The following is a 20,062-nucleotide window of genomic DNA, read 5'->3' as shown; positions in this document are numbered from 1 at the left end:
ATTGTGACTGGACACTCAAAATGCAGGGAATCGATCCATTTTGATGTTTTATCCTTTTTTGTGTTTAGAAGATATGTTACAGCTAGAGAGAGATTAAATACTAGTCATTACAGTGTCGTCCATCTGAACTTATTTAATCCATTCATCAGAAGATGTCATTTGGTCTTAATATACTATATGTCAAGGATTTAAATACAGTTTTTTAAAGGGGAAAATCATATAAGTTCACAAAATTAATTTTGCACATAAGTCATGATGTCTGGTTAATGCCCAGACTGTACCAATAAATATCATATTTTTTATATTTTTAGCTGTATAGTGGAGACTGGGGTTAGTCAGATGTTAATCAACTAACTATGAGATGAAGAAAGCCAACAAACATCGCAAAATCTATTCGCACTCGTTAAAAAAACTAATTGCCAGATTTGGAACCGGATTTATATGTAAGGCTGAATGTTGATGGATTCATGATGAGATGTTTTAATGAATATACAGTATAGAATATTAACATTGTCCTTACCTTCTTTTATTTTCACACACCCTACACACACACACACACACACCACATACACACACACACTTTACTTTCAAATTTAGACCTATACATTTAGGGTTTTTATGGTCAATAAACTTTCACAGAAAAATAACTATAAAACAATATATATAAATTCAGACATGCATTATAATGTGATATATTAAACATGATATTATTATATATTGTTCAACAAATGGATGTTTAAAACATCTTGGTTTTGTTCCTCTGTGTATCATTGTTGTTACCTTGAGCATTTGTTGAGACACCCATGATCATTAATAGAAGAAGAGAGAAATATCTTACAGTTTTTTCATTTTAGGCTTGTAAAACATAAAAAATGTGTACAGTGTTATAAAATTAATAAACTGTATAATGCAGTATTGAATGAATCACCTACCAAATATTTAGTCTTTAAAGGCTGATTCACTCTCCTTGATTATCACTAATCAATGCAAGATTTTTCTGTAGTATTAAACATAATTTAGTACTGATAAAAAACCTCAGATTACCTTTTTTCCAAAAGCTGTATTCATGAACAGTCTCGAGCGGTGATGATAATAATCCTTGAAGTCTGTGTAATGGTAGCTGAAAGCAACCGTTGCCTTCCCTCTTGTCCCACCCTTCCTCTGTCAGACAAAGCTGTCTGCTCCAACCCCCACACCCCTCAAAAAAATGATTTGTTGAAAACTTGTCATGCCCTCCTCTTCCGGTCGCTGACTTCAGTTTGTAGTCGAAAATGCAAAATCCATGGCTCAATAATTTTATGCGCTCTATACCTCTTCTATTCATTTCCTCCACCGTCACTGTACAGGGCTCTGAAAATAAAACCCAGCATATCACTATCAGTGTCACAATATACATTCATTAACTAATCATCACAACCTACATCTCAACTACAAGATTACACATGATGTGTTTATGGTGAAGAGTGTTCATACTTACTTAAACACTTAATATATTCCCTCTCCATTCTCCTTGTTCACAGGTCAAGTATCTGGAGAAAAGGGGGGACGCAGATCCAATGTGTATTTATTAAAGCAGCTATATTCAACTCTCTCTCTCCCGTGTTTGTATTCATCTTTTGTCATTTCTTTTGTATCTGCATCGTTCACGTCTGGTGGTGGCCCACATTTCCTCAAGCCTGTCATCAATGTTATCAAGAAAATGTGGCATGAAGAAGATCTCAATATTAGCCAGATATTAGCCAACACATTGGCCTCTATAAATAGAAAGATCTGGTCAGTCAATCCATCCATGTGAGCCACAGATTTATCTCTGTTCAGTCAGAAGATTTTTCCTTACCTTCACATTTAGGAAAAGTGCTGCTCCATGCTCTCCATTTGACTGACAGGTAATTTTTGTTCTGTCCTTGTGATGTAGATCCACTCCTAACACATTAGGGGTTATTGTCTAAAGTTATTGTATAAAGAGTTTATTGTCTGTCCTGGTCTGACCAAGACCTCAGATTGAGACCCCGGGTTGTCCCATTCAGTCTCATATTCACTGTGAGTTTTGTAACACACATTTCCTCTAAAAACGAAAGATCAAGCATACTCCCACATGCACCACATTCTATCTTTAGCCAATCAGAAGCTTTTAAGCTTGCTGTGTGTTTACCTTCACATTTAAGAAAAACAGGGCTGCTCCATTCTCCAATTGACCTGACATCTGTGATTTATCTCTGTCATTTTTAAATCTGGTCTCGTCGTTCCGGGAAGTACATGAAAAAAAAATTGTGCCGTTTGTCCAGGTTGGCTGGACCCTCAATATCAGGGACGTCTCTCCCATATTTAAGTCGTCTGTTGTGATCCGCTGTAGAGGACATGTTGCCTCTAGAGAAGCAGACAGTTGGTCACATATTTATCCACTCAGAAGCATTTATGCTTTATCTGGTCCAGTGTTCTAGCGCCGTTTTTGGCAGATCTGAGCAGTACGCAGGCGACGTACGCTCTTATGTGTCAGCCCCACCACAAGGATACGTTTTTTACATGTATTTACGCTATGGTTTGAAAGCAAAACCACACATCGGCGCAGTGCGGCTGACACAGAAGAGCGCACGCCGCCTGCGTAACAGCTTCAAAATTGCCAAAATGGCGCTACGCTGATTTGGAGAGACACAGTTTTCTTCTTGTACAAAAAGTATTCTCGTCGCTTCATAACGTTACGGTTGAATCAATGATGGCAGATGGACTATTCTGATGATGCTTTTCATACTTTCCTGGACCTTGACACTGTTATTTATTTGGCAGTCTATGGGACAGTCTCTAGCCTCCTGGTTTTCATCCAAAATATCTTAAATTGTGTTCCGAAGACGAACAAAGCTTTTACGGGTTTGGAACGACATGGGGGTAAGTGATTAATGACAAAATGTTAATTTTGGGATGGAGTAACCCTTTAAGAAAACATGGTTCTTTTAAGAACTGAAAGGTTCTTTGGAGAACCCAAAATGATTATTTTATGGCATTGTTGTGAAAACCCCCTTTTGGAACCTAATGAGTGTTTGCAATCGGGTCCCACCTCGCTATGGGCCCCTGTTACTCTGTTCCACTATTTCCCCCCTGTCTGGCGCAACTGTCTTGAGGCAGCTCACAGCGTTTGGCTGATGATGAATCAGAAGCAAAAGATACAATTCAAAGTTCTTGAGAAATCAGTTTTTGAAGGCCAAGGAAATTATTGCATGATAAACAAGTTACTCAGGTGACTTCAAATGCATATTTAAGTATTGCACACAGCCGTCCAGAGATTTATAAATTGTGTTGTGTCATGTACCACCCACGTGAACATTTTTCACCACACCCACAATTAATCCATTTATTACTGCTACACTTGTAGATGATTTTAATCTGAGAGGCATAGCCAAGTACACAACTGTAGTCGAGTTTGTCACTATAGGAGTAGTATTTTTTTTTTGAGCTTTCAGCAACTTCTGCATGCTCTCTACTTCTGGGATCTCAGAGAAAAAACTAGACAATTACAGACAATGACATCTGCTATAATTTTTTGGATGTAATAATTTAGTAATTATTTTCAAAAAGGAATTGGTGTAGAAGCATCAAAAATGAAGCATATCCAAAGATATATATATATAATATACATATAAAAACATGACTTGATTTCATTTTCCCCAATCGGTTTAGTTGGCTCACACTGGAAGATGAACAAAGTCACCAAAACAAAGTCTTTAACTGAGTTAATATTTTGCCAGTTCTGGGCAGGACTTTTGTGTGCTGCACAAAAAAAAAAAAAACAAAAAAAATTTTTATTAGGATTACATAGGGGTATCTGTAATGTGAAAAAAAAAAAAAATGTTTGATTTGTCTAAATTTCTGCTACTGATTATGATCAAAGCAAATTATCAGCAGTTATTAATAATTTAAGTGAAAATTGACTTTTTATGCCATCATTTTTCTTTGTAAACTTTGTAAACAAAATTGCAGTTTGAATTAGTTTCAAAGTCTGCATATATATATGTATATATATATATATATATATATATATATATACACACACACACACACACACACACATTGAAAAAGACCCTGTAATGCTTTTCTCATATGTGTGATGTAATCCAAACCATTGATGAATGTGAGCTAAGGTCCACTGGAACTGCTGTCGTAACACATTATACATACTCAGCAAACTGAACCCCTGCAAAGCAAATACTCTGTGCAAACATGAAGACCAAATAAAATAATAAAAAAAAAAACAAAAACACATTAATCAACAATCATAAACTTATAATAGGCAAAGCTGTGGACGAAAAAAATTAATTTGCAGGGACCTTCTGCTATTTCACAATTTATTTATGTCTCATTGTTCAGCAATCAGAAGCTGATTATATGAATTTTTTTTTTATAATTAAATTACTTTTTACTTTTACTCTTACTTTTTTTCTTTTTCCTGTTTGTCTGTCAACAGGGCATTTTAAAAATAAATAAATATGTTCTATAGTCAGTGTTGGGAAGGTTACTTTAGAAATGTAATAGGTTACAGATTACAAGTTACCCTATTCAAAATGTAACAAGTAGTGCAGCTATTTCAATTACTTAATAAAATAAATTTAACTAATTCAATTGATTACTTTTTGATTGATTACTTTTCTAATTTTCGAACGAATGTTTCCAACTGTAAATCATTTTGAAACATTTAAAGCAGGCAGGGTTAACCTTACAGTAACACTCTTACTGTCAGATCTTCAAAATCATTCATCACTTGAATTAAGATTATAATAATTTAATTTTAAAGCACAATCGCCACAAAAGCAGACTTTAGCACCACTTTTTTACTTTGAAATCATTCAGAGGTTAAATACAGATTTAAAATCATAAGATATAGTTTAATAGCTATGATACAGTTTTTAAAATCAAATCTTTGCATAGCTATGACAGGAAACACAGGCGTCTAACAGTTAATCTAAAAACAAAACGCATATACATAAACCCAAATAGGAAATAAAACCGTTATCGTATAAACATGTCCTAAACTCCTGGAAACATTGGTGTCTCAGATTTTAGAGCAGTCAATGCAATTTGGGAAAGAAATCAATTAAATTTGTATGTGGGTGTGTGAAAATATTTAGATGTAACTCCTTTTGTAATCTTTAACATTTTCATAAGTAACTGTAATTTAATTATTCATTTTTTTCCATATCAGTAACAGATTACAGTAACATCTTCACAAATAAATTACTAAACCCCATAAAAAATAAATAAATAATTCAGCTATGAAACTCTATTAGTGTCCTGATAGGTTCATTCAATCGTAACTTCTCCAACAAATCGGCTTCACTCATTCATTACTAGTTCCTCTATATAACCTTGTCTCCTGCAAACCTGTGCACAGTCACTGCACGCTATGGAGAGCTCTCTCTTTGTTTCTGTTACTGGGGCTCTCCAGCTGGTCACAAATACGCTGCCAGAAGGAACACTGAGCCGAGGATAATATGAAGAGTCTTTATTTAGCCAAAACAGGGGTAAATCAACACATGGAAAAACAGGAGGAAGACACACACATATGGAACTGGTAGACCCGACAAAACTGAACTGAAAGGACTGGGGCTTATAAAGACAGGATAACGAGGAACAGACAGATGCGGGGAATCAATTAATAATCAAACTAAACAAGGACAGGAAACAGAACAAAATAAGGCAAAACAGGAACTGACACACATGACAACAGGTCCAATCCAACATTCCGCCCCCCTCTCGGAAGGTGCATCCTCGCACCGTAGGCAACAACAGGAGGAATAGGTGGGAGCTTGGGAGGAGGCTCCGGTGGAGGACAAACCCCTGGAAGGGGGCCCGGAAGACAGAGACCAGGTGGAGCCGACGGAGGGAGGAGACAGGAGGAACTTAGAGCAGGAGAAAACCAGCAGGACCCAGGCCACAGCCATAACAGAGGCCAAGGTGGAGCCGACGGTGGGAGGAGCCATGGAGGAGGAATGGCCGCTGACCCCAGGGGGCTGACCAACGGCAGCGGAGCAGTAGCCCGAGGAGGAGACGGCGAGCCGACGAGCCAGGGGGATACCGAGGATCCGGGGGGCCAGGGTGGAGCCGAGGGCTCTGGTGACCCGAGGCGGAGATCCAGAGATCCGCGCGGGACCAGAGCCAGAACACACTGAGAACCCAGGTGGAGCTGGCGGGAGGAAGGAGCCCAACGGAGCTGGTGGGATGGAGCGACTAGGCACAGCTAGTGGAGAGGAGTCCAGAGGCGATGGCGGGTCAACGCCCGGACCGAGGGGGGAGTTCGGGCCTCGGAGGCAGAGGTGAGGGAGACTCCGACCACGGCGACACTGGAGGATGGTGGTCCCGCAGGGCTCGCACCGCATAGATGGTGGGCTAAGGGCGAGCAGAGGGGCTGCCAGATGACAGCGGTGGAGGAGGCAGGAGATGGTGGGCATTTTGGAGGCGCAGCCACTGGAGGGCACATTCTAGGAGCTGGCACTGGAAGACACATTCTAGGAGCAGGCACTGGAGAATCATAAACCCCCTCAGGGCTGGACGAGGGAACCAAGGATGAAGGAGGGCTGGACAGAACCAGTGGAGACAACGGAGAGAGGAGAAGGGGCAGTTCAATTTCCAGTTCCGATTCCCAGTCAATAAGATCCTTCTCCTCATTTTGGGCCTTTTGGTGTTCCATAGTCCGCGAGGGTAGACACGCAATTTACACTGTTTTGGTCAGGTCTTCTGTCACAAATACCCTGCTGGAAGGAACATGGAGCCGAGGATAATCGGAAGAGTCTTTATTAATCCAACACAGGGGTAAATCCAACATGGAAAACAGGAGGAAGACACACATATGGAACTGGTTAGACACCGACAGAACTGAACTGAAAGGACTGGGGCTTTTAAAGACAGGATAACGAAATACAGACCAGTGCAGGGAATCAATTAATAATCAAACTAAACAAGGACAGGAAACAGACCAAATAAGGCAAAACAGGAACTGACACACATGACAACAGGTCCAATCCTGACACCAGTATGATAAAGGTTCATGTCTAACATCGACATGGAGGAAGTCTTGTGCCTCAATGACCCTGGTTTAGATCCAGATGATGACACTTTTAACACTAGAAACGCTGACGAAGAACAACTTTCTAACCTCCCTGCCAAACGTAGAAGCGTCTGTCTGTCCCCATCGCCAAGCCTTTCATTTCAGACTGGCCAATTGCTAGGATCCTGGATACTTTATTTAATCGTAACATCACAGTTTCAACGGGATTATCTCATCAAGACACATTTTCCCTCTTCCCTCGCCTCTTCTGACTCTGATCAGAATCCGTCTTCTCAGTCTAACCCAGCCCCAGCTAAATCTAAAGCTAAAAGAAAGCACACAACTCCCGTGGCAGATTCCCGCTTCTTCAGCCAATAAGCCTTACAGCATCCCTCAAGATTCTGAAGACCCAGTGCTTGCAGCCCCTCCTCAACATTAAAGGTTTGATTAATAAAATGGACGCCAGAGTGTCACTGCTAGAAAAGTCCTCTTCTTTGGCCACTCACTCTGCAGTGCACCCCACGGAACTCCCAGGTGTTCCCCAAAATGACGTGTCCCCACGTCATACTCTGGCTTCAGCAATTCTCGCACCATCAAGCGGGAACCTCCTTCATTCCTCTGGCAGCCGCCGACTCCTGTGAACTTAAGAAAACAGATTTTGGCAGGTAATGATATCAATTTTGTTAAAATTCCTGCTTTTGGGGTTTACAGAGACACTATTTATGAGGTGTTTCCAAAAAGAACATCAGAGTTAGACACTTACCTCGCTATAATTTCAGATTTGGCTATTAACTATGGTGGTTCTCTGTTTTACGAATGTCACATATCCATTTTCTGCAAAAGCTGCTATGTACATCCAGCGCTTCAATCTTAAACTGGATGGTCTATAGTCGATCTTGAACTGATCAGCAGACACATTTTTACTTGTCCGCAAAACAATTTCTATGCTCATGTTTGTGGCTCCTTTTTCTCATTTGGCAAACCTGTGCCCATGAACTGCCTATGAAACATCCCAAGGGAAAGTTGATCTTGCCTCTCAAACCAGAACCCGGTTCCAAGTTCTCTGCACGCTTTCAAAGCAAAGCAAGAAATCCAGAAGGCTCTGGTATTCCTGTATGTATCAATTTAAATAAGTCTGTGTGTCCTTACCTAAAGTGTAAATTTTTGCATTGCTGTGCTATTTGTGGAGACAGTCACCCAAGAGCTGTTTGTCTTCATAGGTTCAAAGCACCTCCAACCCAGTCTTCGAAAAGATGAATAAACATACACTTATCAACGTCCATGAGCTATCTAAGCATTTATCTCTACAAGCCTAACCCATGCTTTGTTAACTTTCTTCTTATGGCGCTCATACAAAGTTTTTTGGAAGGTTTAAATTTCCTTCCCCCAGGTATTCTAGTATGCAAAAACCTTTTGTCCGCTATAAGAGAACCTGAAGCGTTGACTCCTTAATTCAAAAAGAACTAGACAAGGGCTATTAATTGGTCCTTTCCAAACCTCCCTGTTTAAACGCATACCCGGTGTTCCAATCCCATTGGAGTAGCCACTAGAAAGATACTCCTTATAGACTTATAGACTTATCTTCTCCTCATAATGGAGATATTCCTAGCATTAATAGTTTAATCCCCGAAGACGTGTTTCTTTCTTAGCTATGCCTCAGTCGACCACGCTATTCAGTTTATTAAATCAGCAGGGAATGGCACATGGATGGGCAAAGCCGACATCTCACCTACACTTTTAAAATCATGCCGCTTCACCCCTCCCAGTGGCATCTTTTTGTTATCGATGGAGGTAAAAAATTTATTTTTCTGTCCGACTAACTTTTGGTTGCTGTAGTAGTCCAAAATCTTTTATTCTTTCTCAGAACCCTTACCAAAAGGTAAGTATACTTCAAGTTTATTTTATTAAGTATACTTAAGTAAAGTTCAAGTATATTTAGACTTTTTGTAATATAAGTCAAGTATACTTAAATGTCATTTTAAGTATATTTCTGAGGAGAACATAAAGCCCATTTTCTGAGAAGTACATAAAAGTAAACTAAAAGCATACTTTCCTATTTTTAGTTTAAAAGAGAAGTCTACTAATAGCACACTTGAATAAACTTCTTTTTTCGTTTAGGGAAGCGCTCTGCTGGATCCTGTTAAATAATTATAAACTTCTGTTCAACCTTCACTTTCTAGATGATTTTCTAGTCCGGGTCGACTTCCCTAGTTCTCCTTCCGATCGCTCTGTATCTCTACGTTGAAAGCCTCTCGTCTCAAACCTCAATGTTCCTTTGTCAGAAGAAAAAAACAATAGGGTCCTTTAAACCTCTATTGAATTTTTTGGGCATCACATTTAATAGTCAAGCCATGAAAGCTTTCTCTTCTCGAAAGTTAAACTGAGTTCCGCATTTAGCAAATTATGTTGTCTTTTGCAAAATCAAATAGCTGGTTCAGAACTCCGTTTTCTAAGCAAAGATATTTTTGTCTTTATTAGGGCATCTCTTAATTTCACTATGTGCATCAATTTCCCCATGGTTGCACTATTCATTTCAAGATTATTGCAGCTGTCAAAGTTCTGTCACTAGGCCCTACATTGAGGAGTGACATGTTCAAGTAATTTAGATCGAAGGAGCTGCCAGTCTGATCTACTCTTTTGGAACCTTCTACGTAACAACTGGAATGGAGTTTCTTTCTTTTATGATGAGTCGTTTGTAACCTCTGTTTCTCTCAATCTCTGTTACAAGCGCAGCTCCGTCAATCGTTTTGGTGGAGGGTCATTACAGTTTTTTTTTCAATTTGCTTACACACTAATATTAAAACTATTCCACAAATTACAAAACCTTATACTCAAGTAGCAAAACACCGGCCTAGATTTGCGCAACAACTGTAAGCACACTGTCAGCTCACATTTTTTGCAAAACATTACACACAGTGATTTGCAAAACACTAACCACACTTGTCATGATGTAAAACACTAAACACACTTTATCATGATGTAAATTCCTTGCACTTTCAAGCAAAGGCTTTCAAATAAACACACACATGAACCAATTGTTTAAAAAAAAAAAAACAAAACAAGCCACCAGCCCCGTGTGCACACACTGGTGCTTAATTGTAGACACACCAATCAGTTTTAACCACTGTAAGAAGACAGCAGCTAAGTTCACCTGTCTTCAACAAAAATGGACGGTATCAGAGGAAGAGGAAGAGTGCAGATGAGAGGGAACAAGAGAGAACAAGGGAGAGAACAAGGTGGAGGAGAGGAAAGGCCAAGGTTTTTAGAGGAAGAGGGAAGAATGGGAGAGGGAGAGGGAGAAAGAGGAAGACCTGGAGGAGGGGGAGTAGGACATGCACAAAAAAGAAGACAACCAAATCTGTGTAATGAAATTTGTGCTACAAATTGTGGCAATTGTGGACCATGTAATAAAAGTGGACTAAAACTGAGGGAGGCTGGTCTGAGAGTACAGCCTAACCTAAGCAGATACACAGTGGCATTTAATAGTTCGGACATCTTCTGTCAACAGAAAATCCATAGCTTACTGCATGTACTGTATCAACCATTTTGGTATCTATTCGTGTATCATTTTACAGTAAGCTACATGTATTTTGTTTGGCCAACATAGGATATTGAGTCGAGAACACCAAGGAGGGTGGGCCTCATATTCACACAGGAGCAAGAGAGAGAGATAATAAACCTCGTTTTGGCCAATAATGCAATCAGACTTAGAGAAATTCAAGCCCTTATTGTCAATGATCCCCCAATTAGCCTGTATCCTTAAAAAAAATCAAGGTCAACAATAGCCCCGTATCCTCAGTTTTTTTGGATTGCTTAAGCACGATTTTCAAAACAGGGCCCATGTTTTCAAAACACTACACACAATTAGCACAACCACACACCCAATAAGCAAAACACTACAGATCCTTTGCATAATTAAACACTCTTGTAAAAACTATACACTTACATTAAAAAACTCTGTTTGCACGAGTTGCACTCTGCTGTGAACACACGTTTCACATTACTATACTCTGTTTGCACGAGTTGCACTCTGCTGTGATAAACCTAAAACACTTTTAGCACTTCTACTTCCCTATGATTAGAGTAGGCATTTAGTAATGCCCATCAACAAAGTACAAAAATAATGTAAATTCACCAAACACTACACAAGACCAATGTTGCAGACCGAAGAAACTCATTTATTTGTCAACACGCCCAAAATGTTGACATGGAGATTCATAATACTGTAACAAAATGTCACTTTACGTATTGTACTGCAAAGTTACTGTAAAAAAAAAGAAAGTAAACATTGTCTCCTTCACCTAGCTTGATGCTGGCCAGAGAATTTCATCAACATCGCAGGCAATGTTGTCATTAGCAAGACACCTTGGAAAGAAAGAAACGTCTTGAATGACGAATCCATCCTTGCATTGCTGCTACCTCCATCTGGTCACAGGCCTCCTCCATGGCTTGGATGAGGGGTACCTCAGCCTGGAGACGGAGATCATATACCTTTCCACCGCCATGCAGAGAAAAAAACTCTTATATAGGGTTGAGGAATGGAGAGTATGGTGGAAGATATAGGACGGTGAAAATGTGGCTGTTTCCAGTTCTGAACCAGAGCAGAGGGTGGAAAGACACATTGTCCCAGACAACAATGTATGCATAAGATCGATTTGATTTGCTGCTGTTAGGTTGTGCAATTGGTCCCAAGAATGTAAGTGTGAGTGCTGTGTTGTAAGGGCCCATATGGGCATGGCGGTGGAGGACCCCATTCTGTGTAATGGCCTGCACAGAGTGTTATATTACCCCCACGTTGCCCCGGGACATTGACTATAGCCCTGTGGCCAATGATGTTTCTTCCCCTCTGTTGTAGAAAAATTTTATATTTTACTCTTTCTTCTTATTTACTTTCTTAGACATTGGGTGGTGGGTTTTTTTTATATTTTTATTTTTCCTTTTGATTTACTTGTGTATTTCTATGTATGTCACCTGGAATGCAACAAAGACATCACACAGTAAAACAAAGAGCCTTTGAAGTCTTTAGTGCGGGTAATTTAGTCCAGGAAAGACAGAGAGGTTAGCCACAAATAAAGACCTTTAACCTCACGGGTGTGAAGACAGACAAACACACAGTATCAGAAAGAGCCTTTGAACACTTTAGTGCAGGAAAGACAGAAGGTTTGTAGACCTCAGAGATGTGAAGATAATGAAGCCCAGGGGGTTAGAAGGACCATTGTTTTTTCTGAAAACAGCTAGGTTTGGTTTACGGGGTTAAGTGGAAATTTACAGAGAAGGAACCTTGTAAGAAGTGGGGGGGAGATTGCAGTATAAGAAGGCTGTCTGTTTTCAGTGTGATTTTAGGTCTGTTGTGGTTTCAGGGTAGCTGCTGGAACATTGTGAACACACCTCTTTAAGGAAAATAAATTTCTTTCCTTAAATATAATTTGATTCCTTGTCTCTTACACTGGGATGCTATTTGTTAATAATTACGTTCCGCATTTTATGCTCCTTCGTGGTTCTCGTCAGGTGGAACCCAGCCTCATCTACGTAAATGAACTCATGCTGGATCTCCTCTCCATCCATTCGTAAAACTCTCTGAAGAACAGTGTCAGGCAAAATTGTGTAGTTCAGTGTAGATCTAGTATACATATTACAGTACAGTAAAAGATTATAAGACAGTATGCAAGATCACACTGCTAAAGTGAATACATACCTTTGTATAATCATGCCGCAGGTCGTTTCACCCTTTTCGTAATTGCGCTCGAAAGGCACTCGATAAGTTTGCTTCATTTGGATATGTTTTTTTTTTTAGGATGCGTGCAAGTGTTGATGTTGAGACCTGATGGATATCGTTGAAACTGGCGTGGTTATTGATAATGTTAGCTTGGATCTGATTGAGTGTTATAGCATTGTTGGCCAAAACCATGTTTACCATCTCCCTCTCTTGCTGTTCTGTAAACATAGGAGACATTCCCCTTGTCGTTCCTGACCCTCAATCCTATGTAAAAAAAAAAAAAAAAACAGTATACAATAGTACAGTAATTTCACAGGAAAAAGTAACAGAAGTGCTGATAGTGCATAGAATACAGTACTGTAAGCAGTAACTGAAACCGTGCAGATGTTTTTTGATATGATGATATTTTTACAATACCTATTTTCCAGTCGAAATGTTCTTATCACACTTGCCACTGTATATCGGCTTAGATTTGGCTGTACTCGCAGTCCAGCCTCCCTCAGCGTCAGGCCGTGGTTGACGCGGATCTCATTTGTCAGATTCGGTCTTCCTTTCCCAGAGGGAAAAACTATTTTTCAGAGCTGGAGAAAGTGTGGAGATCACCTGCTCTGAAAAAAGCTGGCTGTATGGTACAAAAGAAACCAACAAATCATTTTCATGCCAAGATAACAGGGAGTGGGACTATGAGCCTGTTTGTGCAGGTAAGATTATAGAGAAACATTTCTGGATTTTGGTGATGAACTCACTGCATGTTACCAAAAGCATGTGAATCTTGTGTAAGATATTAGATGTGGAGTTCCACGTGACCAGCATGTGTCTAGACCGTACTATTACTTCAGGGAAGATATGAAACTGGGAGCAAAACAATATTACTGAACTTGAACTTCAACCCAGAACTGTGTCCAATCAGATGCTCTCTAGAATCAAAATCAAATTAGTGTTTCAATACCAATGTGCTATATTTTCCCTCCCATAAAAAAGCCTGTTTGAAATTTAAACAACTTCTCAAGCCAATGATGAAAATCTAAAATTATTTTTAATGTAAAAGTGGGCACCGCCAATTTTAACTTGAATTTGTTGAAAGGCTTTCTGTTTTATCAAAGTCCAGTTATTTTAGCTGTACAAAAAACAAACAAACAAACAAACAAACAAACAAACAAACAAACACACAAAAAAGTTATGCTGTTGGATGTTGCAAACTGTTGTTTATCATATTCAAATTTATTATTATAATCATAAACTGTCAGGTTTTTAGCGCAAATAATGTAAATAGTTTAATAAATCCTATGTCTCGCACATTTACAGGAAATAACTTTATTCTGCGTTGCAAAATAAGGTGAATACAAAGCTTCTCAAAATGTGTCTGACACTATTACTTGTTTAGGTAAGAGATTCTCCACAGCGTCTAAATGGAGACTTTAGCATCAGGAAAAAAGACGCAAGCATTTATATGTGCTGGACAAACAAAAGGAATATTATAAGTGTGAAGAATGGGAAATGGTAAACTCCTCCAAAATGTCTGAGTGAGTCTTTCTTTTCCAAATGATTATTTTGATTCAAACAAAACCTGAGATTCTTGAAGCACACAATATAAAACCCATCCAAGAAAAGGAATATTTATGCTGTCATAGAGCCGTGTGAAATAACACCTGAGATTCTTGAAGCACACAATATTGAACCCATCCAAGAAAAGGAATATTTATGTCTTGGTGACAATCGGAAAGTTTACATCAATAAAATCTCTCAAACTTCATAACATTCTCCTTTATTACCCAGATGATCTTTCTTTCTTTCTTTCTTTTTTTTGAAGAGCCTAAAAAGAGTTGATGTACTTTACATTGAGATTATCATTGTCATCTCTGAAAGTGCAGAACATTTCATATGGCACGGCTGGCATTCCAGTTTATCTTTTTAAAAGATGATGATGAATTTGTCAAATCTCCATAAAGGATGCATAAAAAATGTGTCAATACTACGGTGGCCGAGAGAGCTCAACACACTGCAACTTCAGAAAACACATGCAAATAGAAAATCACTAGCAAATTAAGAAAACATATTAATCAGTTTGACAACACATGTGCTGCAAATACTCGCAACACCATCAAATCAAAAACACACTGCAAATGCTCACAACACAAACAAATAAAGAAATGCGTTGCAAAAACAGAAATGCGCTGCAAATGCTCACAACACAAACAAATAAAGAAATGCGTTGCAAAAACAGAAATGCACTGCAAATCATCATAAAAAAAAATCAATTTTGAATCGTTGTGTGTAAACGATGACAGCTGTGTTTTAGTTGTGTTTAACTTTTGCCGCTTTTGTTTTAGCATTTTGCAGCACAGTTGCATCACAGTGTGATAAGTGTTTAAGTTATTGAGAAAGTGTTTAGAGTTTTTGCAAAAAGAGTGCATGAGATTTGCAAATAGAGCCTAACTGTCTGAACGTGTTTAAGGTTTAGCAGAAAGAGTGCTTTATTCGACAAATTGGTTTAAGCTAGTGAGAATTTGGTTCAGAGATTGGGGTTTAGTGTTTTAGCAATTCAGAAAAAACTAAGTGTTAAAAACCATATGGTTATTGTTTTGTAAGGGAAGTTGTAAAATAAGTTAGCCAGCTGACATGCTTTATTTAGGCTAATAATTAAAAAAAAAAAAATCAAACTAACAATAATTAAAAAAAAAGAAAGAAAGAAAGAAAGAAAGAAAGAAGCAAAGGAATTGTATGATCAGGATGTTAAAATAAACAAAAATCTCACCTTTCAAAGCAATAAAAATATCTAAGTCCCAGCCATGTTTGTCACTTTTGGAGTTCCCTTAAACATTTTCGATGGTCTGTGCCTATTTGCAGTGCGTTTCTTTATTAGTTTGTGTTGTGAGTATTTGCAGCGCGTTTCTTTATTTGTTTGTGTTGTGAGCATTTGCAGCATGTGTTTTGTCAAATTGATGAAGTTGTTTTCTTATTTTGCAGGTGTTTTTTTTCTATTTGCATGTGTTTTTTTCATTTGCAGCACATTGCACTCTTGGACACCGTACAATACAATTTAATGCATATAAATATTAAAAGGTCCATTATTTATGTATTATTGCTCTTTCATATAAATCATGATCATAATACATAAAAGCATGTAGTGGTCAAAATTTTAATAAGTTGGAAACTAAGAGCATCATTTCATTACGTCAGAAAAGTTTTAAATTATATTTGTCTTTGGTCTTACATAGTTTTTTCTTTTTATTATTGTTATTATTATCAATAATAATTTATTTTATTTAATACATATTGTACATATCACTTAGCTGGCATTAAATGGTTTAATGTCGCTTTTAACATGCACATTTTAAATGTTGCTTTTTGTATTTCTTTATTTTCACTTGCAATAATCTAGAAATTGAATTGGGAACAATATTTTTTTTTATTTGCTACATTTGTTTTTTGTTGCTTTAGCAATGATTTATTCTCCCCGTCTCACACACTCAGGTAAAGTTATCACTCCATCATTACACTGTTGTCTTAGCTTCTCTAACACCTGCTAAAACTTTGCCCCACTGACACGCAAAGGTGATGTAATCATTATGGGGTGCGAACATCTTTTGCCGATCAGCATAGGCCAAGTCTATTCCTCTTCTATTCATTTCCTCCACCGTCACTGTACAGGGCTCTGAAATAAACCCAGCATATCACTATCAGTGTCACAATATACATTCATTAACTAATCACCACAACCTACAACTTCAAATCCAAGATTACATCATGATGTGTTTATGGTGAAGCGTGTTCATACTTACTTAAACACTTAATATTCCCTCTCCATTCTCCTTGTTCACAGGTCAAGTATCTGGAGATTCAAGGACGCAGATCCAATGTGTATTTATTAAAGCAGCTGTATTCAACTCTCTCCCTTGTTTTGTATTCATCTTTTTTCAATTCTATTGTATCTGCATAATCCACTTCTGGTGGTGGCCCACAACTGGTGGTCTGACCTAAAGCATAGAACATGCTATAAATATTACTAATTTGAGAATGAGGTAAATTTTAATAAAATGTTTGAGAAAAAGACAATATGTTGAAGATATATTCAGAATATAATATAATATGATATAATTATATGAAATACACACAAATGATATAATGTAATATGTTATAATAAAAACTAGATCCAAATTAAATTTAGAAATGAGAAAATTTGTTGTTTGTTTATCCATGCAAGTCTTGTCACCTAAGTGCTAGTTTATAGGTTATTTTGTGCTGTTGCTAGGTTGTTCTGGGTGGTTGCTAGTTGTTTGCTTCTTGGCTCAAGTGAAGAGAAACTTGTGTGCTGATGAGTTTTGTACCAAACTTCAGCATCTACTTTAATATGAGCAATAGTGATGCTTGCAGACACTGCTAATAAAACTTGACTAAGAAAACCTGTGACCTTACTGATGCATTTAGGAAAAGGGCTGCTCCATTCTCCATGTGGCTGACAGGTGATTTTTTCCTGTCCTTGTAATGTATATCCCCTCCCAACACATGAAAGAGTTATTGTCTGTCCTGGTCTGACTGAGACCTCAGACCCCCAGTGTTCATCTGATCTCATGTTCTCTGAGAGATTTGCAACACATTTTGTTTCTAAAAACAGAAAGATCTGGTCAAGCAAGCACCTTCCATGTGTAACACAAATCTATCTTTGCTGGGTCAGAAACTTTTACCTTCTGTGTGTTTATCTTCACATTTTGGAAAAGGGCTGCTCCATTCTCCATTTGACTGACAGGTGATTTCTCTCTGTCCATTTAAAATCAGTCCTTGACCATTGCATGAAAAAGTTAAATTATATCCAGGTGTGACGGGACACTCAAAATCAGGGAATCGATCCATTTTGATGTATTTCTCTTTTGTGTTTAGAAGACATGTAACATCTAGAGAGAGATTAAATACTAGTCATTACTGGTTTTATGTGTGAATTTTTTATGTATTTATACTAGATGTTTTAATGAATAACACATAGATGTTAAACTTTGTCATTACCTTTTTTATTTTCTTTCCATTTTTGTTTTTTGTTATCAAGAATGTATATATATATATATATATATATATATAAATATAAATAAATAAATATTGTACATACATTTATTATACATGATGAACATTTCAACATTCGCATGTTGACAAACATTTTAACAAAAACAATTCTTAAATACTCAAAGCAAGTATATTATAGCAGTATTTCTTCACACCTCCACATTTTGGATATGGATAATCCCATTTTCCATTTGACAGACATTCGATTGTTCGTTGGCCGTGCATCTTCAGGTTCACATCTGTGCATCGAAAAACTAAAATATGTCCAGGTTTATAAGGTGGAGCCTTACCTGGATTTCCAACTACAATGTCAACATTGATGAGCTGTTCACCCTCACAGGTAACTTCTGTAGAAAGCAGAGCAGAGCATTAAAAGAAAACTATTACAGTTTTACTGGAATAAAGCAGAGCAGAGCAGTTTAATGTCTGCTAACTTTACTTCAAATTTAGACCTTCATTTGGGTTTTTATGGTCAATGAACTTTCATGGAAAATTACAAAAAACAATATATAAACTCAGAGAGGCATTATAAATAATTGTGATATATAACCATGATATTATTATATAATGTTCAACAAATTGGATGTTTAAAACATCTGGTTTTGCTACTCTGTGTATCATTGTGTTACCTTGAGCATTTGTTGAGACAGCCGTGATCATTAATAGAAGAAAGAGAAATATCTTACAGTATTTCATTTTAAGCTGTAAAACATAACAAATGTACAGTTTACAAAGTTAATTAACTGAACAGTATTGACTGAATTGCCTACCAAATATTTAGTCTTTAAAGGCACATTTACTTTCCTAATTTAACACAAATCAATGCCAATATTTCGGTAGTATTAAACATAAATTAGTACTGATGAAAACCTCAGATTACCTGTTTTTCAAAAGCTGTATTCATGAACAGTCGCGAGTGGTGATGATATGAAACTTTGACGTCTGTGTAATGTAGCTGAAAGTAACCATCCCCTTCCCTCTGTCCCACCAAACAGGACTCTGCCCCCCCCCAAAAAACAACAACAAAAAAACCAAAAAAAAAAAAAACAAATCATCGAAAACTTGTCAGCCCTCCTCTTCACAAATTCATGTTCAGTTTGTAGTCAAACTTCAGTTTGTAGTCGCAAATGCAAAACGGCTCAATAATTCTCCATTCTCCTTGTTCACAGGTCAAGTATCTGGAGAAAGATGGACTCAAATCCAATATGTATTTATTAAAGCAGCCGTATACAACTCTCTCCCCTGTATTGTATTGATCTTTTGTCATTTCTTTTGTATCTGCATTGTTCACGTGTGGTGGTGGCCCACATTTGCCTGAGACTGTCATCACTGTTATCAGGAAAATGTGGCATTAAGAAATCTCAATATTAGCCAGATATTAGCCAACACATATTGCCTCTAAAATAGAAAGATCTGATCAGTCATCCTCCATGTGAGCCACAGATCTACTGTATCTCTGTTCAGTCAGCAGTCAGAGACTTTTGCCTTTCCTTCACATTTAGGAAAAGGGCTGCGCCATTCTCCATTTCACTGACAGGTGATTTTGTTCTCTGTTTGTAATGTCCCCTCCAAACACATTAGGGGTTATTGTGTAAAGTTATTGTATAAAGAGTTATTGTCTGTCCTGGTCTGACTGAGACCTCAGATTGAGACCCCGGGTGTCCATTCCAGTCTCATATTCGCTGTGAGTTTTGCAACACACATTGCCTCTAAAAACAGAAAGATCAAGCATACTTCACATTAACCATGGATCTATCTTTAGCCAATCAGAAGCTTTTACTTGCTGTGTGTTTTACCTTCACATTTAAGAAAAAGGGGTACATTCTCCATTTGACTGACAGGTGATTTTTCTGTCGTTTTAAAATCAGGTCTTGTCCAGAGCATGAAAACAATATAATTTGTCCAGGTTTGGCTGGACCCTCAATATCAGGGAGTCTCTCAATTTTTAAGTCTTCTGTTTGTGATGTATTTATGCTTTATCTGGTCCAGTGTTTGGGAGTAATGTGCAACCAAACACAATGTGGTTTAGCATAACAATCATATTTTTGTCATATGGTATTGCACAAGCAGAATTACAGCTAGGAAAACTGAGTTAAAGATTAACTATAAATCTATCCCTCACAACCTCATGGAAACCTCAATATGTTGGTTTTATTTAAAGGGGTCATATGATGCGATTTCAAGTTTTCCTTTCTCTTTGGTGTGTTACAAGCTCTTGGTGCATAAAGAAGATCTGTAAATTTGCAAAGACTAAAGTT

General features: G+C 37.8%; 2 protein-coding genes across 3 annotated transcripts in view; one reads left to right on the top strand and one right to left on the bottom strand.

The window, feature by feature from the left end:
- Positions 1-18,762, bottom strand: part of LOC109059329 (complement factor H-like) — a 29,292-nt gene extending 10,530 nt beyond the window's left edge. The window contains 4 exon segments of the mRNA XM_042711871.1: positions 17,435-17,641; positions 17,960-18,151; positions 18,434-18,506; positions 18,685-18,762. Of these exon segments, the coding sequence (XP_042567805.1) occupies positions 17,435-17,641; positions 17,960-18,151; positions 18,434-18,506; positions 18,685-18,708 (496 nt within the window). The 5' untranslated portion in view covers positions 18,709-18,762.
- Positions 1-20,062, top strand: part of LOC109046645 (complement factor H-like) — a 142,870-nt gene that overhangs the window by 89,992 nt on the left and 32,816 nt on the right. The window lies entirely within an intron of this gene.

The sequence above is a fragment of the Cyprinus carpio genome, chromosome A22 (genome assembly GCF_018340385.1).
Source record: "Cyprinus carpio isolate SPL01 chromosome A22, ASM1834038v1, whole genome shotgun sequence".
Classification (NCBI taxonomy): Eukaryota; Metazoa; Chordata; class Actinopteri; order Cypriniformes; family Cyprinidae; genus Cyprinus; species Cyprinus carpio.
Note: the sequence above shows the minus strand (reverse complement) of the source record. Positions and strands in the feature narration are given on the sequence as shown.